Source organism: Prinia subflava, chromosome Z (genome assembly GCF_021018805.1).
Source record: "Prinia subflava isolate CZ2003 ecotype Zambia chromosome Z, Cam_Psub_1.2, whole genome shotgun sequence".
NCBI lineage: Eukaryota > Metazoa > Chordata > Aves > Passeriformes > Cisticolidae > Prinia > Prinia subflava.
This window is the reverse complement of record NC_086283.1, coordinates 58,517,973-58,542,405: the sequence shown is the minus strand read 5'-3', so window position 1 is coordinate 58,542,405 and position 24,433 is coordinate 58,517,973. Positions and strand designations below refer to the sequence as shown.

Below are 24,433 nucleotides of genomic sequence, written 5' to 3'. Positions count from 1 at the left end.
CCTGAGAAAATACAGCTTGAGTTAAGAGTTTTGCTTATCAAGTACTTTCTGCATTGAACAAAACAGCTGATGAGAAGGCTGAGACCAGAACCAGGTGGACTTTTTGGAAGTAAGTATGTCCCCACCCAGGGTTTGCAATTAAATCAGTAAATTGTAACGGAAGGGGAACCTGTAGTCAACATAAGTACTTATGCATGTAAACAGTGAGATGCAGGTGTCTCCATCTTGCCTTGCTATCAATTGGCTATGCTCAATTAGAAAATCTGTGGTTAATGGAGTGCTGGAACTGATGTCTGCAAACCTTATCACCATTCAGAAATTGGTATTTTCAACATTTGTGCATTCCAAAAGGCTGAAGAGAAAACCACAGTCCTAATTTCTGTTCTTAATGCAACATATATTTGGGCAGAAAAATCACTTAGAAGAAAGAGGTAGTCTTGAGGAGGTCTTGTTTCTCACTGAGAGCTCAAAGAGGCTGAGGTCAGATTACAGACGGGACATAGACAGTACACTCTGTTCCCAGAAGCTCAGCTGTGGTTATGTGGAAAAGCATCACTGGTCACTTTGGTCTTCACTATGCCAAGGGAGAAAATTAAGTTGTAAATTGGAAAATACGTGTCTGTTGCAGCTGAGTTGAGAGAGGGTCTGATCTATACAGATTCACATAGTGGTAGAATAATTTGGCTGGAAGGGACCTCCAGAGGTTGTCCAGTCTAACCCTTCTTCTCTATTGGGTTGCTGTCTGAGGAGTGAAGCTGCAAATATCTCCAAGGACAGTAGTGTCCCTTACGCAGAGTACCCTTGAGAAAAGAAAGGCTTTCTTAGTACTGTGGGGGTGCCCTGTCATACAATTTTATCTTACCAGTGCTGTCCCTGTGCACCTCCCAGGAGAGCCTGGCTTCTTCATGGCAGAGCCCTTTTTGTAGAAGCTGAAGGCAGCTAAAAGAACTCCCCCTTGTTTTCTCATCTCCAAGCAGATTGAAGTCATACCTCTTTAACTCTAGTTCATCTGCTGTGTTACAGCAGCCTGTTGTCTCTGTGACCTCCACTCCACTCACTCCAAACAATCAGTGTTGCCCTATGGAGGCTTCATGACACAGACGTAACTGTGTGTCATGCAGTGGGTCTCATTAATCACAGGCTGGCTGTGGAGAATGATGCTGCTTAATGTTCTCATCACATCTGAGTCAGTGCATTTGGGAAAAAACAAAAGTAGGAAGTCATATAATGATGCAGATAATACATTACATAATCCTGAGCCATCTTGTGGGGTTTTTTGAAGATCTTGCAGAAGTGATAGAGCAGTCATGGCAATTGATGGAGTGCTTTCCCTTTAATATTGTGTCATTTTAGAAAGACAGTCAGCAAACTGAAACCCAGCTTGAGCAGTTGTTACAATGGGAAGAAGAGATCAAAAGTTAAAAGTTGCTAGATAGTTTGCAGTTCCCACTGCTTCAAGTGGCAAATGGGCAGCAACTTTGACTTTAACCTGTTCATGTTCGGGCTTCACGCACAATCCATAAATGGCAACTGGGCAGCTCCAGGAGCTCCAAGCAAAAGTTTGTCTTTCTATTATAACCAAACAGGTATCCTGAAGCATACTCTCTGCAGTAGCATTTTGTTAAAAGTCTAAGACTTCTAATGTAATTTCCAAAGATATTAGGGTTACCTATTATAATTTAAATTTATTGGATTTGTATCTCAGCTCAAGAACTTCAGCACTCCTGGCACCATCAGATCTAATTATGTGCTGCCTGATGGTGTCAAAGAGGGGCAGCAGGGTAAAGAGAAGGTAGATCTAAGGGAAACAGGTCCGCGGGTAAGAAGAGACATCCTTCTCCAGAGAAGGCCTCCGTCAAATGGGCAAATTATTTCACCTTTGGGTCAAAATGCTCTAGCAGACTCAGGAATTCTTTGCTGGGGAATACAAGAGGGCAACCCAGACAGCGCAGGATCACTTCCTTACTTTCATGCTTGTTCTGGTCTCACTCAGAGACCAAGCATCCTGCATCTGCGTCATTGCTACTGTATTACAAGATGGCAATCATGCTCCTCTTGGACACATGGGGCACCAGTTTTGTTTTAATTTTCTTTTGCCTGCACCAACATAATTCAGGAGCAGTAGACTGAAGTTATCAAAGCTTAAATGCAGCAGAGTAAAGACAGGACAAAATCAGGCTCCCCGGATTGTCATTCTCTAGAAGTACCTCAATTTCACTGTGATTCATTTCTACTCTTAGTCAGGATGAGTGACTCAGCCAGTGCAGGTTTGGCTGGCAGGGTGCAGCAGGTAGAGACCCATATTTCATATAACCACTCATCCCAACAAAACCAGGGCCTGAGCCTTGTACCAGAGGAAAAGACCTAGTGTTCTGAAAACAGATCAAGGCTACCCAACACTTAGCTATCACTGAGATCTTTATACCTTTAAAGTCTGGGGAAAGAAGTCCAACAAACAAAACAAGCCACTTTGTAAGCAAATCTAGACTGACTCAGCCAAAGCATAGTACATACAGTTTCAAGTGTCTTAGGTCAGATTTCCACAAACCTTTTTTGATTGGTCACAAGTCACAGATTTGCTCAGAGCCAGTCATTTACTTCATCCAGATAGTATTAGAAGCAGTTTTTCTCTTCAATGTGAAATAAATCCAGTGTCCTCACTAAGAATATTCATGCCCCTTTTTACAGTTCCCTTTGTCTTTGAAGACTTAGGCCACCAAATCCTCAGACTTCTTTCCCTTAGAAAAAAATCCCTTGATAGCAGCCACTTCTGCTGCCAAGACCTCCAAACTATCACCAACTGATTGGCAGCACACCTCACATAGGCAGCACGTTTGACCTGACTTAGTGAAAGCTCATTGGTGCTGCCTAAAACAGGGCTGAGTCTTCTCTATAAGGTGTGTTAGGAAAGTTTTGCTCCCCTAGTGTGAAACTGTTTCAGATTTAGGTAAATGTATCTCCATATTTCCCAGTTCACATGCTAAGCACTGAAAAAATCGGCAGTCATTCAAGGTGCAATCGAAATTTTCATCAGACTAACCCTCATCCCTTTTAGAGGGCTTGTACATTATGTTTCTCATTATCCAGCATTTGACTTTGGATATTGTAAAGACAGACTTGGAACTTTCTTTGCATTCTCAGAACCATGTTCACTTTTGACATCTGCACCTTGCCTGTGCCTTGCAGCCAGTGGAGCGCTCCCTTTCTTCATGGGCAACAGCTGCCACTTGAGTCATGAGGGGAAAAGTCAGGAGAAGCTGTCTCTAGCCTTGCCTATTGCATCCTCAATGCCTTTGCTGCATAGCTTTGCCATGTAAGTACAGGCGGCAGGCTGACAAGGCAAAAGTTCATGGTTTGGGAAACTAGCTGTCTGTAGGATGATAACCAGCTGATGAGCACTGCAGAAGGAAAAAGAGAAAGAAGCACTGCAACATCTCCGAAGACACTGGGCAGTTCATTTTCACAGTATTATTCTATATAGTTTCCACTCCAGCCTGTCCTCTGCATTGCCAAGAAAAGTTAAACTGTATTATCACTGCTTCATCAATAATACACTGAGGCAGTAGTTTAGAGGCAAGTTCTTTCCCTCATCTTTGAATCATTAAAAATGGAACAAGCTTTTTTTTTTTTTTCCTATTAAAGTCACACCTGTGACTAAGGAATGACTCTTGGAATCTTTGCTGTCTTCACATCTTGGGACAAAATAATTTATTTTTCTCTTCCTGGGGAGTTAGTAATCTCAGTGTATAAACTGGAGGAAACTGACTAGAGGAAGCCAATTTCTGTTCAGGGGTGGGCTAGGGACAGATCAGTGGGTGGTGAGCAATAGAATTGTGCATAATTTCTCTTCTTTGTTTTATTTCTGTCTCTCTTTGTGTTGTCTCCCTTTTCAATATTATGATTATGACTATGACTATTATTACTACTATTACTATACTTCATTATGTTTTATTATTATTATGTTTCATTAATGTTATTATTGTAATTTTTTCATAATTCTTTTCTCCATCCCATTGAGAGAGGGGAGATAGTGAGCAAGTGAGTGCATGGTACTCAGTTGCAGTGTGGAGTTAAACCAAACCATCATTGCAGGCTCTATCACTGCTATAAACTGCACTGGGTTTAGGAAAAAGAACTCCTTCCACCTGTTGTTTTCTCAGCCTAGTAAGACTTGCCTATCTGTGTCCACAGAAATCATTATTACACCTGTTAGTTAACTTATGACTTTCCCAGGTCTGAGCTCTCCGCATATGCCTGGTGTGGTGTAGAGAGGGCTTTTGATGAGGAGGTGCAGACAGACTTGACCCTTTTCAGAGCCATCTGTGAGTGCTATGTGTATTGCCATGGCTGCCTCATTGATGGCACTTGGAGAGTGAAGCTCGTAGTGCTTTCCCAACAAGGGCTTTCCCTGGATTAACTGCTTTGAGTGCTGAAACACATAGAGATGAAAGAATGTGACAGGATGCTCTGCAAGCCAAGGGGAGCACAGAGTGCAGAAGCCCAGTCCAGTACACTGATGACCATATCACTGGTATCTTGCTTTTATCTTAGGGTTTTGTTTCTTTCCTTTGGCTTCCATTACTACTCCACTCCACAAATCCCAGGATGGCTGGCAAGAGTTGCCTCCAGACAGCCCCAGCAGTCTGTAATGTATAGCAAGGGGAGTCTCTCTCTCCATCACTGCTCCAGATTCCTTCCCCTGTGCATCTAGTATGACACTTATATTGCATAGAGCTAATGTAAACTAGCATTACAGTAAAAGTACATTTTTTGCCTTTAGTGGCTGTAGCTAGTTAGGTTTCTGACTTGGAGTAATGAGGCAGTTTATGATAACTATGACTGAGAGGTATTTCACTGTTAGAAACTTGAAGTGTGTCTCTCTACTTTACACGCGTCACTCAGCCTTTAAAACACCTGCAACTAAGCCAGTAGGACCAAAAATATAAGCCCATCCTTTCATTATATAGTTTTAGCATGTTGTTATGGGCCTAGAGTCTTTAAGAAGAAACCTTGCCTAGCATACCTTTTTAAAACCCATCATTGCAGGGAACTCTTTGTCTGCTGTGAAAGAGCAGAACGAATATTTTCAGGAATATTAGGTCCTTCTTGGCTAGGAGATCATGTCATTTCTTACATTCCTCTGGGTATCTGATGAATTTTGCGTGTAAGATGCAAAAACAATCTGCATAGCGAGAGACAAAGATTAGAGTCAAAGATTACCCAGAAGGGAAGTAGATTAAAAAGAGGTTTTAAATGAGAGATATATTCGAATACACAACACATAAATACACACAGAGACACACACAGGGTAGAGGTAGCTGATGTGATTCCATTGTTACTAATGTGAATCCTCTTCCCTGAAGGCGTGATGGCATGCATTTTAAATCAAAGGGCATTGAAAGAAATAATGCATTTCCAGCCACAGATAAAAGTAACAATACTGCACATAAGAACAAAAGCAGATCGGTCACATCTGTGTCTCTGGGGATTAAGTTAACATATGCAGTGACATGCTTTACATTCTCAAAAATCTGCAAAATATTCAAAGTAAGTTGTTTTCTATAGCAACCAAATCCATAGAACATGCCTCATTTTGTAAATGCTCTTACCATTGCAGTTCTTTATGCAAATGAAATTTTCTGTGAAACAATCTGCTATTTTCCTTATACTTCTTATGTTACTTCCCCCATAATTCATTATTGCATGTTGTGTGTGTGTGTATGTGTGTGTGTTTATGTTTCCTGTGATCATTCTGTTTGGACTCTGAAAGCAATAGCTAAAAATCTCTTCAAGAGTACACTGATAAACTAAAATTAAAATAAATAATAGAGGAGGAGCTGTGGCAGGAAGGTTTTAGGAAACTAGTTTTAAGTTCTAGGATTTAGCTCTGATAACCATAGTGTTTTAATTGATTTTTTCCCTCTGTAAATATTCTAGTTATAAGAAAATTAAACACAATCATTACACAACTAAACTTAATAATACATTGCAGTATAATTGCATTGTTGTGTTTGTTTTTTCTAAATGCCAGAACTTTGCTCATTTTCTTTTATGAAAGAGTAAAACAAAGAAATACACAAAAACAAAAGATACATGTCAAAGTAACAGTACAGAGAGAAAAAAGTGACATAGATGTTGTGAAATACCTGCAGAAGGTACAAGGGGAGTGAATAAATGTCACAACCACAGTATCACTGCATTTTGAGACCTTTTATGAAGAATTGAGAGGGCGCAAAATATATAAAAGCAATGTGATGGATCAGGTATATGCTGTTGATTGTAACTTACCATGTTCTTCAAAAAGTTTATATATGAAAGTGATTCTAGGAACTGTCTCTGAAAACAGAAAGAGACATTTTCTAATTCAGAGTCATGTTAGCATGCATATATGTTAATATAAAGTGATATGGAAAGAATATTATATTTTGCCTGAAAACCACCACTTCAGGTACCAATAATCTTGTATGAATAAAGTGTGAACTTGTGTTTTCAGAGTCAGAAATGTCCTAAAGGGTCCTAAAGAAATGAGCAACAGCTAGAAAACAGCCAGAAGCTCCCCCTTTCAAAGAATTGAGAGATTACAAAACAAAACCAGGAAACACTATGAAACAGAGGTAGAAGGGTTTATAACACAGGTGTCATTGCTGAAAAAGTAGTGAAAATCCATGTTCTGCTACCTATCATCTTGCTAAGAATTAATTATTTATTCTTTATTGGGCACAACCAGGCAGAATGTGTCTCACACCAGGGTTCTCAGTTAAGAAGCTGAGTACTTTGTGAACAAACATGGGGAACTGGAAGGGCTCAACCCTTGCCTTATAGCTTGGGGACCTTGGCATGCAAAGCAGAGCAGGAAAATCAACCAGCCAAGACCAGACATGACAGCACAGCTCCTGGAAAGGAGAGAACATCTGTCCTTCCTTGGGATGCCATATGGATAGTCTGGCTGGACCTAGCTGCAGGTTCCCTTGCTTTGCAATTCTCATCAATTACATCCTGGAAAGAAATATGAAATGCAACTATAGCATCTATTCTCAAAAGATTAGCAGCAGTTTATTGGTCATATCATTCAATCAGTGGGTTTCTTGCAGACTTCTTTCTGCATTCAGAAGCACAGAGGGAATTCAGAGAGGTGTTTAAAAGTTTAATGTAGTGCTCGAGTAATTGCTTTCCACAGAGCACTTCACAACCAATCTGGAGATTGGTTGCCTTGTGCTTCCCAATTGTCTGCAAACTCCAGGAGCAGTTTAGGGAACACTTTCAGATTATTCAAGAGTAAATCTTGAAGAACAATCCAGCCCTTGATCTAGTAATTCCATGTCTCCTTTCTACTGATAAGCCTCAGCACTGGATCCAGCATTCCAGGTGTGTATCACCAGTGCTGAGCAGAGAAGAAGAATCACCTTTCTTGATCTGCTTGTCTGGTTCTTCCTGTTGCAGCTCAGGATGCTGGTGACCTTTGCCACAAGGGTGCATTGCTGGCTCATAGTCAGCTTGGTACCTGTAAGGTTCCTTGGGGTTTTTGGCTATCCTGCTCGCCAGCCCCTGAGCCCCCAGAGTGTTCTTGTACCTGGAGTTACTCGTCAGGTGCAGGATGACTAAACTTTATTTCTTTGAACTTCATGAGGTTTCTGTCAGTTATTTCTCTAGTTTTTCAAGGTTCTTCTGAGTGACAGAAAACTTTGTGCTGTATCAGCCACTCCTCCCAATTTTGTACCATCTGAAAAAAATCACAGTTTGCTAAGGGTGCACTCTGTCTGATCATTCATAACAGCGTTAAACAGCCTTGTTCCCAGTATCCATCTCTGGAGTACTCTGCCACTGGCCTTCAGCTGAATTTTTTGCTGCTGACTACAACCCTCTGGGCCTGACAGTTCAGCCACTTTTCTGTCCACTGTTCACTTACCTAGCCTGTAAGGCACAGACAAATCTGTGTGAGAATTTTTCAGAAATGGTCTGCTTAAAGACTTGCTAAACTTGAGGTAAACATCCTACACTGTTCTTCCCTCAAATTTTAATGAGTTTGTATGTTTTCCTACTGCTTGAGAGATATTTCAGAGACAAGGGAGACACTGTCAGAGGCAGAGTGTGATAAAAACTCTCAGATCCTTTAGCTAGAAACATCATGCCCTTTGCCAGTTATTTTTACTTACCAGTACTATACATAGGCATAGCAAGTCTGGCAGTGGTTTTAGGAGGCTGAGACAACTTTAAATGTTGACATCCGTCATCTAGCTTAGTTAAAAGATGAAACAGTGCCACTGTTTTTGGTTAAACTTCTGTGACTGAGGGGTAGTCAGTGGTAAAGCTTATTCTACCACTACTCCTGAGAGATTCAGTCTTCCCCATCACCAGCAAACTCTCTATTTAGCACACACAGTTGTAGTGTCACAATGCATTAGCACAAACAAAGTTATAGGAGAAAAAAGTAGAAATCTCTCTGGAATAAGAAACATTAGGTATTTGAAAATTGCAATTTAAAGCAAAAGTCTGTGAACATAAAAGTCAGACTAGACATCCACCTCAGTGTCCTTTTCCAAAGCAGCTGTAGCAGAGATGGAGGTGTGATTAGGCTAGCCAGCTCTTTGTGGTACCAACAGCTGCTGTGGCTCTTTGCCAGGACACGCCAAGGCTCCATTGCTTCTGACTCTATGTCATTTTGTAAGCAAAACCATGCAGCACACAAATACGTGATCGCCAATGCCAACTCGGCAGACTCAGAATAGATCAGCTACAACTGTGTTAACAGTTTTGAATACAAGAGATTGCCAAGTATCAGGATCACATGGCAGAGAGGAGAGTTGAAGAAAAATGATGGAAAACTAGGTGCAGTTCTTGGCTACTTCACCTCACAAAGTTTAACAGGGAAAGAGGCTTGGCTTCAGCATGGATGAAGCACACAGTGCAAGGACAGCTTTCCAAAGCCTAGAGCAAAGGGTTAGGCTTAGATTTCTGCACATCTCTTGTGGGGCTGCTTCAATGCACAGCCTGACAATGGATGTACCAGGGCAGTCTAGAAGCCCAGTTGGGTCCAGAGACTGATGAAGGGTGTTTTTCCCCTTGTAAAAGCTGAGGCAGGCAGTTTAAAAGAAAGGTGAAGGGCAAGTATTATGTAAGTACTCAAGATGAGAGCAATAGTTCAGGAAGTAATTTATTCCCTAAAGTACAGGAACATGGGTGGGTAGGTGACTGAAAGGACAGCAAATTTGCTCCAAACTCAGAGCCTCTTTCCATAGGACAATGTGTGGTGATTTTCATGGGTTTCCTCCACACAAGACTTTTATAATGGAGTCTGGTTCTGCCAAGGAGCTGGAAAGTCCTAAGGCCATTACAGAGGACTTAAATCTCTGCTTAAGTAAGCAGGGGAGATTATTTAAGATGCTGAAGGAGAGATACTGTGGTCAAAGCTTGTATTTGCCATTGGTGAAAACATGGCATCCAGTACTGAGGTATAATTAAGGGCTATTGAAGGCGTGCTTACAGCACTTGCTCCTCTGGGTTCCTGTGATAATGTAGAATATTACGCAAGAGGAGAAAGAGCCCATGAAATTGATGTGATAGTGTAATTTACCAAAGTGAACCAAAATACTCTTCTTTCTTGTTTATCAGGCACTGCCATGCTAGAAAGTCACACAGCTCCCTTGAGTATCAGCAAAAATGAAAAGAACACAAGTTAAACAGACCTATGAATTGTTTATAAACTGAATTTATTATTAATTTTAAAAGGCATGGCTGCTTTGTTGTAGGGCAGCTTGTCTCAGGCATGAAGGGTTTGCTAAGCACAGTAAGAGACTGGGAAGGCAGAATGGGTTGTTATTTTTTGTTTGCACTGTCAAGAAAATATTCATCACAACCTCTGTGAGAGAAGTTTTGATCTCAATTTGCAGAGCTCTGATCAAGAAGTAAAAACTGTCATATATAGAGAGTGGGAGCTGCAGTGGATTAAAAAAAAATGTTTCAGTCCAAACTAATAATGATTTAGAGTGCAGATTTTCTGCCAGGGATTGAATTTATACAGTTCAGAGAATACACACTCATGTTGACAGGACTGGTTTGACCTCGGGGAACCTGCAGTCCATGACCTTCCTTCTCTTAGGTGCAGCTCTTACGTAGAGCTCAGGCTGCCACTAGCCACAGCACCAAGATCTACACAGTTTTGGGGGAGCCAGAGTGCTGACCAGTGTATCCCAGGAAACTTCTTGCTTTGCTGAGGGAAGATACCCAAACCTTCACCATCTACAGTTGTCATGGCAAAGAAACCTGGTCACACAGGTTAGATGGATGCTCTCCACACCCACCCCAAAGGTGGGAAGTAGGGCATTTTGGAAATGAAGCACAGGCTGAAGTTCTGCTAATCTTTAACATGCTCAGCTGTTTGCATGACAACATTTTCTGGAGTCTGTCCCCAGTGCAAACTGGGTTAAGCATGTAATACCAGAAATTCAGTATCACTGTAGTAGCTCTTTAAATGTCTAGCCTTCAAACCACTACCTCAGTAGGTGTTAACAAAGTGTGCTGCCATCAGATGGAGAAAAGTCAAGGGAAGTAACCCAAAGCCTAGAAAGACTGCTACAGAAAACTGAAGAGGGTAGGAAGAAGGTTTGTTACTATTTCTTGAGTGTAGAAAAAGGGCTGATACATCAGCTCCAAGAAATGCTTGGTAAAAACACAATATGGCTAAGTAATACCAGTGCTGGCTCACAGTAGCCAGTGTCCAGGAAATAAGAACAAGCAAATGAATTAATCAATTTGCTTGCCTTTCAGAAAGCTGTCTGGTGATTTTGGACCCACAGCTCTATTGTCTATCAGCAGGAGGGACTCCAAGGAATGGAGACATTCAGTCAGACCTCCGAATTCTGTTCAGTAGTTTCTGAGTGTTAGTAATGAGTTAGAGTGTTACTAGTTAATTTTTTTTGAGAGTTCATCATTCACATATGCAGAAAAGCTGTGACTGTCACATTCATATGCAAAATTTGGGTGGTATTTTTAGAAACTGCTTTCTAATTACAAACCTAATAAGAAGAAGTTTTCAGCAAAACAGACAATGGTGATGTATGACAGTGTGAATGACAGACACCTTCTTTCTTTTCCTGTAGTGTCTCAGCAGGGGGAAAGCCAGAGGCGCTTGTACAGAGAACTGCTGAAGAACTACAATCGTCTGGAGCGACCTGTAGTGAATGACTCCCAACCGCTCGTAGTCGAACTCCAGCTTTCCTTGCTGCAGATAATTGACGTGGTGAGTTTCTTGCTGTTCTCTTCTCTGGGGCGCCCATTCAGCATAACAAATCTGATCTCTCATCTAGGAGACACACTTTTCCTCTTTATCAAGGCTATCAGAGATGAAAGCAGTCTGTGTTTTGCTAAGCATCCTCCCTAAATGTTGGAGAACACGCTTTGACACTTTAGAGGAGCAAATGTCCTAAAAGCACAGCCATTTCTGACACAACATGAGCTGCAAGGAGATTAATTATGTATTTATTTCCATTTGTTTTATACAGAAAAAAGAATTCAATCAATTAGAAGCCATGTGTTACTACAAATTATTAATGACAACATTCTTCTGAGAGCTATGTGGGATACAATAACTCAAGACCATGTGCAGCATTCAAAGCTACCATCACTGCACTTACACTTTTTCATTAGATATTATAATGGCATTGGCCTCTTCTCCCATCATATTTTTACCAGGCACTGCAGCTGAATGAGTCTGCCCTGAGATGAGCTTAGAAATACATAAAAGTAAAACCTGGAGGCACAGCCCTCTAATTGTCTTGACTACAACATGCTTTTACAGAATTGGAGATTTGACCCATGGAAAATTTTAACGTAATAATCCAAATCCTTTTTTTCATCATGAAGAGGATTCTGTATGATAAACCATGATATATATATAGACAGGATTTCTTTTATCTACATGAGAAAAACAAGCCAGGAGAACAATTTTGACCATCTTCACTCTGTCAGCAGAACAAACAGGTGAACACACTAGTGCTCTTAACTTCATCCTGCCTTTTCCATAAATAGTACTTGGAGCTGATTTCTAATACTGTCACTGTCATGGAGGGAATGAGGAATAGAGAGAGAGATGTGGGAACATTTGTGCAGTTGCAAAGCAATTTGACAGAAGCCTCAAATATTTAAACTTTTTAAAGCTCTCACAATCTTTCTGAAAATGTGTAGCACACCTGGCTCTCTCTCTGGAGAGGTGAGCAGGACCCTGAAGGTGTAGCCCCACAGCGACACAATGTGCAAGTGGCAGCTCAAGTCAGCTGTGGTATTCCCGGAGGCAGGCAGAAGCCACTCAGATAGGATATGCATCTTTCTGTTTTGAAATGTTACCAACTGCATTGAACTGGAAGAGAGAGGAAATCAGTACTGTCAACCAAAGGCCTCTACATGAATGAAAGAGCAAAGATTTCCTGCAGCTAATTTCAAATAAATTTCAGCAAGCAGTTCTAGGTTTAGCAGAGGTGTCTCAGCTCCAAAGATCTTCCTTCAGTCCTTCTTTATCTCTGGTATTTTCTTTCAACCTAATTTGAAGGTTGGGGGTATGAAAGGGGACTCTTCAGGCGTACTGTAACTACATTTTCAAAGTCAGAAGGAGTTATATAAAACAATTTTTCAACTGTGTTTCACATTCATATATGAAACTCAACCTTTCAGGAAACTGGTATTTTTTTAAAGTACTTTATCTATATTAGGTGAATGTCCATTATAAGAAATGTAGTTCCAGTGTTTCCTTTTGGTTTTCCACAATAGGAGATAAGTATGCTAGATGCTCATACCTAGAAACGAAGATTTTCTTCCTTACATCTTTGCTCCCAGTATAGATGCTAGGTGTTAATCTGTTTTAGTCAGAATTAATGACTTGTCCCAGGTTTGTGGTCTTGCAAACTGCACTCAAAGTGTTTTAAAAATCATCTAGAGTTACCTGAAATATTTATCTTGGATGATGTGAAAAGATTCTTATCTCCTCAGTGAAAATCATTTGGCAGCTGAATGCCCATAGTGGCATCAAGTGGCTAAACCAACCAGCCTGAAAATGCACAAAACACTGATCCACTGAGTCCTTAAATCAGAAATCAATGCAGAAATATGCCAGCAACAAGCACTGTACTTGTGAGCCCCTCATCCTCCATTGCTTGGTGGACAGATGGCAGCATCTGTCTGCTCCAGCTGCTGAAGTAAAGGTCTGTTTAAAAGGAGGCTCGTTATAGCCACAATGATGTAAAGAGAAGCAGTCGAGCTACAAGGAAGAGGTAACCTCTATCAGCTGAGATACCATGAGGCAAACCAAGTGGCCATCTCTGTTCAATCAGATGGGAGTCTGGGGGTGAGCAGGCTCTGCCTCCTCAGCTGCCCTGCCTGGCAGAAGACAAAGCAGCTAGCACACAGCTCTTCACTTGGGGAAGAGGATAGACAGCATCATAGTCTTGGCAATGGTGTATGCATTAACAAAATGAAAAGCTGCTCTTTCTGAGGACTTGTGTGTCCAGCATGGTCCATTACCATAAAAGAGCAGGGTGCTAGGCAGAGTCCCAGCATGAGGCACTTTTTACACCATACTCCCTGGGGAGGAAACAAGCACTCCATGCTCAGGGAAATGTCATGTGCCAAAGCATACTGCAGCACTGCTGGACTCACTGAGTTACTTTGCAAGCAGTGACTGCAATGGGCATGAGACAGTGGACTCTGTTCTGGCTTCCCTGCAGGAGAAAACAATGTGAAGAACATGAAAACAAATCTCCTGTTTTATCCTGTTTCATTTTTGCATGGAAATGAAAAGGAGTCTGCCACTGATACTCAAAAAGTATTGTGCCTTACCCATGCCAAGACCTGACATCACATCTAAAGCTTCTATCTGGGACAGATTTCATCACATGCCTCCATAAGTCTGTTTCCTACACATACTGTATTAAAATGTAATGAGTCCTAAATTCATCTTCTGCATACTGGCTGCTGAGAACAGCATTGGTGACAATCTAGTTGCAGTCTGCTACATAGAGAGAAAAGACTGCTCTGAGATTGCTGTGGTTTTCCAAGCACTAGTAGAAGTAACTACTTAAAATCTCACCTCCTCTTCTTAAAACCATTCAAAGAGAATTTCAAAGCACAACTGCTTTGGATTATGTTTTCTGCTTCCAAGTGCATGTATTTGCCTACACAGGGTATGTATGGATTTTAAGATTCAAAGCCAGCCATCATCCTCAAAGCTGAGAACATGTTCTTTACTTGTCACAGTTGTAGTAGACAAATGCAAATAAAGGACTTTAGGGTTCAAACTTTTTCCAAAAATTATATTAATTCATAACTACAAGCATGACAGGCCCATTACATTCAGGAAACAAATGACCAGAAAGAGGGATAGTTACAGCCCCTGTTTAACAGGAGGGTTCAGTTCAGTTTGCCTTGTTCTTTGTATGTAAGGACAACTTCATGCTGAGCTGTCTCATATGTATGCCATTTCTGAGGGTCATTTTTGCTTGGAGCCTGACCCCCAGGCACTCCCTGTGCATCAGAAGGGCATTGGCTGGTGATGTCTCCCACAGAGCACTGTCAGGCACTGCTATGCCCTGCCAACCCAAGCAAGGGTAGACATCCAAGAATACTTGGAACAAAAATTCTCTTCTTATTTTGTCTAAGACCCCAGTCAGCTGGTGGGGCTAGAGTAATTAAGAAATGAGGCATGGCATTTTCTGCAGCACAGGAAATGCAAGAATTTTCCTTTGGTACAATGTGAAAGGAAGCTGCTAGGTGAAAACTATTTGTCATCGTGAATGATTGTTTTTATTTCTTGTGTAGCATTTGCAGGAGACCTTATCTGAAAGGGTGTATATGTGGCTGCACTGTTAGGTTATCAAAAAAAAAATTCAGCTGTTGAGGTCCCTGCATATGGTGGAGTCCTGTAGTACTTTTAACCTTCATGTTCAGCCTTCCAGCTGCCACTGTCAGAGGTCATAATGACAAAATAGGGATTGCAGGTGACCAGTGGGAAGGTACAAAAGTGCTGAAAAAAATCTCCACCAATCCATGATCATGATGCACTTCCAGAAGTTAAAAAATACATAATCTTCCTGTATTTTGGGCTGCAAACCCGAAACAAATGCTGTGTCTGGAAAAATTTATTATGGACTGTTTTGATTCAATTGCACAGTGTGTAAAATGATTGTACATTCCAGGGACTGCAGGATTATCCCAAACGTCATGGTAGGCACGTCACAAGATTATAAACAATCTCACTTTCAAACTACAGATGTTGTTGCCACCGTGTGTCAAAGCTCTCCACACTTTTGGAAAGCAGCAGGATGAGGTAATATAAGGGTTTAGTGGGACAATAAAACAAAGATTCACTTTGGGTTTTTTTTTTCCTGAAAACTGTGTCTGAGCCTTGCTGTTCAGAGAAAACCAGAAGATTCTCACATACTTTCACCAAGCACGCAGGTGCAGTCGCTATCCCTATAAGCAGCATATTAGCTTAGCAGCATAGATATTTTTGCCTTCTGTACCCAGACCTTATCAAAATTTTAGATTCAAACTTATGCTTCTACTAGTTTTCCCTAAATTGAAGAATACAACCCTGAAGGAATCTGAGGTTTTTTGTTGTTTTGGGTTGGTTTGTGGGGTTTTTTTAAGAAGTGTTTGGTAAAAGAACAACTTTTAAATGCAGGCATCTGTTGACATCAAAGCTGCCTTCACCAGCCTGCTCACTTCTCATGTCATCTTCTCATCAAATAAAAGGACTGTTGAACTCAGTCCTCAGGAGCTGGGGAGTTGTCTATTTGAGTGAGAGCTGCCAAAGCTAGAGGCTGCCTGTCAGTTTACTGTGCCAGAAGTTAAAGCTGAGAAGGCAGGAGGGGAGGCTATGCCTGGCCCTGGGGCGCATCTGGTCTGACACAGCCCTCCTACTGTTGGGTTTCTCACAAAATCTCTGTCAAATCTGAATGCCTTTAGCAGCTGATATCCTTGTTTTTAGTGATTTTGTTTCATAGGCTTTCTAGGCCTGGTTCTGCAGGTGTATTGAAAGACCAGAAGGTTCAAGCTTTATTTTCTAGCTCTAATTCACCTCTTCCTTCTTAAACTGACCTTACAGCATCTAGGTCATTCCCTCCCACCTTTCATTCCAGCATTCTCACACATACAAAAATCTATGCTGGATGTTATGTAAACCCAGATCAACAGACAAGTGATTCAAGGAAACAAAAATATGTAGTGCACATAAGCACCTATTCATTTGTTATTCCGAATATAGTATCAGTATTTACTAGATTAAACCATAATCCTTGTAGTACATCCCGTACAAATCTTTTACAGATAGATAACTTCAACTATGTAAGTATGACCATTCAACTGACTCTTTCAGCCCTTTTAGATTAAAGTATCTTTTTTTTCTTTCCTGATAATGCCCTTGCATTTATTTGTGGGCTTCTTGCATAGCTTTTGTGAGCGATGTTTACTCTGTTTCTCCTTGAAAGGCCTACTCTACCAAACCACTTATCTTTCTGGAAAGTTATTTTTCACTGTCACCTTGCAAAAGCCGATTTGATGAGACCAGTGCAGCAAGGCTGATGCAAAATAGCGCAACCGAGAAGAAAAACAGACTGGACACCATTATAAAAGCTGAAAATCAATTTGTGATCATGGTCATTAAAATCCCAGACAGAAAAATTACAGAAATGTTTCTAGACCAACAGATTCATTAGAGTTAAATCCCCAAATCTCTCTCTTGGTCACAGAACTCACTTAGTGTGACCAAATTTCAACTCCAGGAATTAAAAAATAAAATTCCTCTCCATTAGCATGTGAGGATATTGAAAATTGGGAAATTCAAGGCTAATTGAGCCATGAATTATTATTTTGGCTGTCTCCTATGTGCCAGACATTATCAAAATGCCAGTCTCACTAAACCAATTAAACATGCAACATCTGAGTTTGCTAGTACAATGAAGTTAAGGGCCATGAGTAGTATGGTTTCCTGACTAATACTGCTTGCACACGCTTGCATGAAACATTATGATGAAGTTTTAATTCCCTGAACCTTAACAGCATGTTTTTATTTTGTATGACTTCTGCTCTGCTCAGCTCAGACTGGAGGCAGCTCACTTAGTGGGAAGCAGTTCCACGGTTTGTTTTCTGTCAACATGGTCCCCCAAGCTATACTTACTGGCAGTGGCTCCAACAAAAGAAAGGCTGACTTCCTTCTGAGATTTTTAGTTGTGGTCATCCAGCTTGGGCATTTCACAGTAATTAAACAATTTTCTGTCTGACTGTTGAAAAGACTGTACTCTGTTGTCTATAGATGTGGGAATTTAGATATTGAGCTCATATATATTCCCTAATTTTGGGTAACCAATCAAGGATTTGCAATGAAACAGTTAAGCCAAAGATGTTGGGGTGGCCTTGAACCTAGAGTTTCCTTAGTTTCTCTGAGTTCTCTGAGGGTAAGTCCTAAGAGATAGTGAGTTCAGATCCTGAGTAAAAACCTCCCATCCCATTTTCTATCCCTGATCCACAGGCTTTAAGAGTTCACTTGCATTTTGGAACACACCTACATCCCCTTATTTTTTGCTGTGCTGTCACAGCAGCATGCAAATATAGGAAGAAAAAGCAAAGGCAACCTTGCAGGTAGACTGAGTGTGAATCTCGGATAAATACTCAGGGTTGGCTTTCTCGACCATTCTTCTGCTGTTTTCCTTGTCATTTCAAATGCTGAAAAAGACAATTAATAATTAATATCCTAGAATAAAGATTTGTGTCTAGTCCTGTTTGTTTGAAGCACCTGCCAACTGTGCACAAAATACATGGAGGGCTATTTCAAGAGGAGGTGTCCACCCTGGAGAATATAAAAACCACCTACATGCAATGTGTGGATATTTTGTGATGGTGATGGAGGACTGACAGCTTTTGTACGGTGACATAACACCCTTTCCCCCAGGAAGTAAGCATGTATGTCAGTTTATCCAAGCAGTCAGAGAGTAGCACTGTGCTGGAAGGCCATGTGAGGCCCTTTGACCTAGCTTTTGGGGTTTCCATGAGAAGTATCTTTGAAACAGTGGGACAAAGCTGGTGGCTTCATTCTTCCCAGGATCCCAGAGAACTGTGGGGGCAGGGAGTCCTGCAATTTGCAGGTCTTTGTGGAGGAACTTGAAGTCAAACAGTTTCAAGGTGAGTGAGTCTACATTGTGTTACAGTTCACAGGAATCCTGCTCTTCAAGGACTTGTGCAAAGCTACAACCTAGAAAAACAAAATCAGCTTCCTGAGTCAAGTACCCACACCCCAGGCAGTAGTTGTAAGTCATGTCACATGTGCAGGGCAAGAACAAGACTGCTTTTTTTCACAAATTGGAAAATATTGGGGGGTAAGGCAAATAAGACACAAATCAAGTAGGCTTGGGACACTCTCAGTCACCAGTTGTGCCATTGAAGGGGAAGGCTGCCTACTCTGAAGCCCTGACTGGCAACAGAAACTGGCATTTCTTCCCTTGTTTCTTACTCCCACTCTCACCTTTGGTGAATGCATGGGTTCAATACTTGTTGCAGGGGCTTTTGTATCCAGGCTTTTGCATTTAGCATCCATATCTGGTTGGTCTCTGACATACAGGGAGCCAAGGCCTTCACAAGGAATACGTCTTGAGGACTTTGATAACCTAACGACTATGGCTAGCCTTCCTGTGTTTGCAGGGTTCTCTGGCACAGTCCCTCTTTCGGTACTGTGCTTCTCCCAGTACAAGGTTCTCTTAAAGTCTCCATTCTCACCACAAGTGATTGTTCCTGGCTCAGGGGCTTGCACAGGGAAGACTGTGATCTGACAGGGGCCAAATACTCCAATGTGTAAAGTTCCTCTCTCAAATGCAAGTGAATAGACTGATGAAAATGGCATATACAGATGCAATGGTACTTCCCCCAGCTGCTTTCTGGGGAGAAGAATGCGGATGGTTAAAGACAGTGGGACCACACAGCCTACACAGGGTATGACGCTGCCTTTGTAGTAGCTGCTACACAGTGGAAAGACCAAAGGCAGATTGCACTTCTTGCCCACAGTGAAAAAACACAAACCTCTACAAGACAGGAGGGGACCAAGAAAGGCATGACCTCAAGGAGAAGCCAGTGGCATGGGATGGAAATGTGATTCAAACCTAGACGAAAAACACGAGACATCACCTCCAAACATTCATAGGAGGAAATCTCAAGCAACAAAGGTGTTCAGCTGTGAGCACTTGCCTAGATGCATCTTCATCCTGATGGGCAACCAAATACTCAGCAGGTGTTTGTTCTTTTGTTATTCCTTTGTATTTTTGTATTTCTCCGCAGTTTTTCACCTTAACTCTGTGCCCTCCTTCTGATTTCCATCTTCTTCCTGAGGGTGCTTTGTTAAAGGGATTGAGATGAAATACTTAAGTTATCCCTGCGTAGCTGATGTTATCATGACAAGGTTTATTCCAGCTCTTTAATGAAACCCCTGAAATACAAAAGCTGTCCAGCAATACTTACTTGAATGTTGCCACGGCAACCTGGGCACTCCTCAAAATTACTGGTTCTTTGAGACTTCAACCATTCAATGCATTTGAGCTGAGTTTTGGACAATCAGCTGAAGATTATGGGCAGATTGGTGGTTCAGCAATGGAAAGGAGTTCCTGTGCAGTCGTAGACTGAGCATACAAGCATTTGAAAGCTTGATCAATTCTTTTGGATATTTTGAATAAGATCTCACTCAAAGATCAGTGTCTCTGCTAACAAAACTTTCTAAGTCTCATGTCAATGTCTTCAAGCCACTTGATTGTCTCCCTCCTCATCTCCAGATCTTCAGGTACAAAAACAGTGGGAAAAAAATATAAAAATTACCCGAAGCAGTACCAAAGTAGTTGCAAATGACCAACATGACCTGTTCAATTAGAGACTTTTCTGATCATTGTCTTGAAATAATTCAGTGGCTGATTCAACTCCCATTTCTGTGGTTCTGTGAAAGGGCAATAGTTATTGACTCCTGCTGATCACCTGTAACAAATGTCTTGCTACAGAGATGGCATATAATCATATGATGTGACTGCTGAACCAGGAAGGGATTTGGGTTTTTTAACCAGGTTATATGACCCAGGTAATTATGTGGCTAAGGGCAGTTTTATTTAGATGTTGACCTGACAAGGGAGAATCTATTGATAGGAAGTGGTGCACGAGGCAGGCAGATGTATGTATGTTGTAAGCTTTGAATTTAGGGCAGGGAAAAGAAAACCAAATGAAAATATTCACATGTCACACCATGTGCACCAGAACAAACCAAACTGTCACTTTCCATGGGTCAAAGGTGGCTGTAGGAATAAGCAGATATCCAGGGCAGAGGATTAACTGGAGTCAGGCTAGAGATAGAAAGGGAAGAAAATGACCCAGATAAATACAGGAAGGATTTAGAGAACAAGTGTTGCACTCACTAGTGACCACAGCTTCTCCAGCATTTTTAAATACCAGGAGCAAAATGATTTGTCTGAGCTGAACATTTGCAAACTAGGAGAACTGCCAGGGTAGTGATGAAAAAATACCTCTGGGAGCTGATAATTTTCAGCCTCACCCAGAGTCTTTGCAGGGCTGCTTTCAGTGCTTTGCTGCACAGAAAGATGGGAGCTGAGAGCCAGCCCAGTGTACAGGAAATGTCACCTCCAAGGCTGACAGTGCCAAGACAGGAATCTTGAACAGAAAAAGCAGTGTAGTAGATTATTCAAATTTTCTCCTGGGAGGAAAGGAATCCTCTCAACTAACCTTTAAACCCCTCTGCATAAACCAGTGATACAGAATGAGGGAACTGCCTCCAGCACTTCCCACGCTCAATAATTAGCTTTTACTTAGGCAAAGCTAAGTGATCAGTGATCTCCTGAGACAGAGTAAAGCACACACGTTCTCAAGGTTGTTTGAGTGTCCATGTAACAGAAAAATACAGTCTCTTCTGTACCAATGTACCATCATTTTAGATGAGTATACAGCACACAGGTCATGATGGAGATGGCATGGTGAGATGTGACCTTCTGCAGCTCTGGAAAGGCAAGGCAACCAGCCCACTGCAAAGGCCAAAGCATTTTCTTACAGAATGCAAAGCTCAGTAGACCACTGCAAAGATGGAAAGCTCCATAAACACCTCAGCTCTGAAATGCCTCTCATTCTAACAAGGTTCTCAATGGCCCTCATTTCCTTGGCAGTTGCAGCAGGCACTTTTTCCTTGGTTCCTCAGGGTCCTTCTCTAGAAAAGACTTAGCAGGAGAGCCACACCTGAACAAATGTCTTCCCAGTGGAAAGTCAGCTTTGCTGCTTCTGCAAGCCATATGCTTCTGGAAAACTCAGATCCTTGTTTGAAAAATATTTTGTTCTGTCGTGCAATAAGCAGACTGCATCTTATGACCAGCATTGCATATGGAAGCATTTTTCTTTTTGCTAAAATGTCAAATGCCATTTAAAAGCTCAGCAGCCTGAAGGCAAGGATGTAAATAGTCTCTGAATGGCCAAAAAATATTCTGAAGTGACTTTTTTTTCACCCGAGAAAGACATAAGCAGCCCAAAGCCCTAGTTAGACTTTGTGGGTTTGCTGCTATCTAAACAAGACAAGAAAGACCATTTTTACCCTATAGATAAGCATTTGAGAACTCAAAAATATGAGTTTTCCTTTGACTACAAAATGTATCTAAGCATAGTCCTGTGAAAAGAAGGCAAAGCAGACCAAAGATAATAATTTTAATGCTACATGAAATACCTGGCTGAAGAATTGTTTGAAGTCAAAGCTGATTATCCAGGTCATTAGTATCTGACACACAGATAAACAGGTAAGGACAACAAACTGTTTTGTGAAATACAGAAGTCAGCCCAAGATATCTTCCTTTGCAAGCTGTCAAAGTATAAACTTACTGCACAAGAAAAAAATTAATTTCCTTGTAAATCAGAGCCACATATGAGGGGCTCCTGATGAAAGGCATGTGCACATGCTGGAGACCTCCAGCCTCACACATGTACATTGGACTTTAATGCATTTCCATGTAGTTTATATAGGTAGATGACAAAAGGAGGAATGGCCCATCTTTCTCTTCCCTGTAGGTTTCAGTGCAGATGGGGAAAATCCTTAATTTTGTACAGCAAAGCATTGGCTGACTGTTACTGACCATGTTTGTAATCATGGTATTCAAGCTCCTTTAACAGTACCCAGAAAGTCTTTCTTAAGAGGACGTGCAGCTTACAAGTGTAAGGCATTATTTGGCTAACAACACAGCATATCGTTAATATTTGATGTGCAATTCAGATGATCATCATGCTTGCCAGCCCTACAGGACACCTCAGGAGTCATTGGTGGCCAGGAATGCATCAGTCAGATGGGCTGGTGACTGGCCTCTGAGAATCCCTGGGACACAACCTCTGTGTTTCTGGTTGCTTTCCTTTCCCAGGTCAGTGGACACAGCTAACTCTGATGATTCTATCAATTACCAACTCTGGGGTTATTCTTTACTTTAGGATTGTATTTTTCAAGATGGTGTTTGAATCCTTCACACCTAAAAAACTTGTCTCAACAAGCCCAGTCCTTCTCTTATTTTTCTACAGATTTTCTTACAATTGCTTCAACTACAGCAACCAAGGGAACAAAAGGGGGTGCAGAAGGACCAGGCCTCTGGAGGTGGGTTGTAGTTTGCATAGAGAGAGGCATACATATGCTGGAGCACCAGAGAGGAGAAAGGGAAATTAACACTGTTATAATATTACTGTTATATTAACAGTATAACAATATAAAATCACATCTGATTTTTGTGTGGCATCTCACAGCAGCAGAAGCAGTGCAGTCATATCTCAAGGGGACTCAAGAGGAGGTAGTGTGATAGACAGTTCTGTGTGGATCACTGGCAAAGATGGCAAAGACCTTTTTCATGTCTGAAAATTACCTTTCTGGGGACAGGAGCCTGGCTGCAGAACCTAACTCTGGCCACAATGCCAAAACCATCAGGAATCCTCCAGGTCAGCGATGTCTCCCTTTCTAGGTTGTGGTATTTCTGGAGCTCCAACAACCCAAATATAAAAGGAGAAGGCTTTTTATAGACATGCTACAGACAATGTTCATGCTAAGAGTTCAGCAGTACCACTGGTCCAGTGTCTGGTGTGCTGGGGAATCAGTAAGTGAGAGACATCTCTGGGCGGTTGTCCTTCATGCCTTAGGAATCTGCAGTTCCTGCTTGGGACACAGAAGTAACTCCAGAGGACTCACAGATGAGCAAACAAACCTAGGGTAGCAGCTTGGTGTGAGATGTTTCAGTTTGGTTTTCAGCAGCTCTTCCCTGACACTTCTGGGGTAGTTTCTTTGCATATGGACTGTGATAGTGGGTCAGGAGGGGAAGAGGGGAGGAAAGGAAGAATGAATGTAGCTTGAGGTGAGCAGACTGGTATTTTTCCAAAATGAATAAGGCAGTTTAGGGGTTTTTTACCTTGTTAGAGAGTAAGTACTGCAAAAAGGACATGACCAGAGAGGGTATGCATGTTAGGGAACTCTATGTATGGTTTAAATGGCTGCCAAGCAGCTTGCAGTTGCAATGTCTCCCAGCCCAAACACTGCAGACAACCATGTAAGCTTCCTAGAGCATGAACATACACAGGGACAGCTGGGCATACAGTGAGCCAGTCTCCCTGAGCAGCACAGCCTCAGCTTCTGGGAAGTGCAGGGTGGGTCTATTGGTGGTGTTTGGGTACCTGTGTATCGCACCACAGAGACTCTTCAGCCCTGCTTCTCCATCCCCATGGTGCAGGGTCCTGCAGCTGCTGGGTAACTGCAGAAAACTGGGCACCTTGTGACTCCCCAAAGAACTTGGGCACCAACTGGGTCTTGAGAGCATTGGTGTTTCTGTTATAAGAGATTCTTCTCCATGGCCTCTGCATGCAGGGATGAACCTGCAGACTCCTGCTCTGTGCAGGTGTTGTGTGAGCTCCCTCTCACAAAGCATTTTTATCCTTTTTGCCAAGTGATAGCTTCTGCCCAAGGCCAGGCCTTTCTTTCCTTTAGCCAGAGCTAAGCTACATAGCACTGACACTCGAAAAGAACAGCACCTCTGGCATTATTTCACCATTGCTTTGCAGTGGCAGCAAATATAACATAAAATCTCTCCAATTGCGACGTGAAGTGTGGTACTGGAAACATCTTGTTTTGAGCAAGTAGCTAGAAGGTAAAACTTGTAAGGAGTTTGTTCCCAGAAAATAAGAAAAAACATCTATTACTTTCCTTTCTGTCATTGATCAGTTATGATAAATACAGAGGGTCTGTAGGTTTAAAGGATAAGTAAAAGACTAGCTGTTGTCTAGGCCAAATAGTGATGTTCCAGTGGTCTTCTCCATGGAGTTTGGTTTATGTACCCCCAGAGTCTGGATTCTCTAAAAGACACAGAAACTCTTCCATCTCTAATCAAACTGTTTCATCCCTTTTTCTCCT

General features: G+C 41.7%; 1 protein-coding gene across 2 annotated transcripts in view; it reads left to right on the top strand.

Moving 5' to 3' along the window:
- Window positions 1-24,433, top strand: part of LOC134564448 (neuronal acetylcholine receptor subunit alpha-7-like) — a 61,121-nt gene that overhangs the window by 5,524 nt on the left and 31,164 nt on the right. For both annotated transcript variants that reach the window (XM_063423308.1, XM_063423309.1), the window contains exon 2: window positions 11,097-11,236. In XM_063423308.1, coding sequence (XP_063279378.1) covers window positions 11,097-11,236 — 140 coding nt within the window. The remainder of the gene's footprint in view (window positions 1-11,096; window positions 11,237-24,433) is intronic.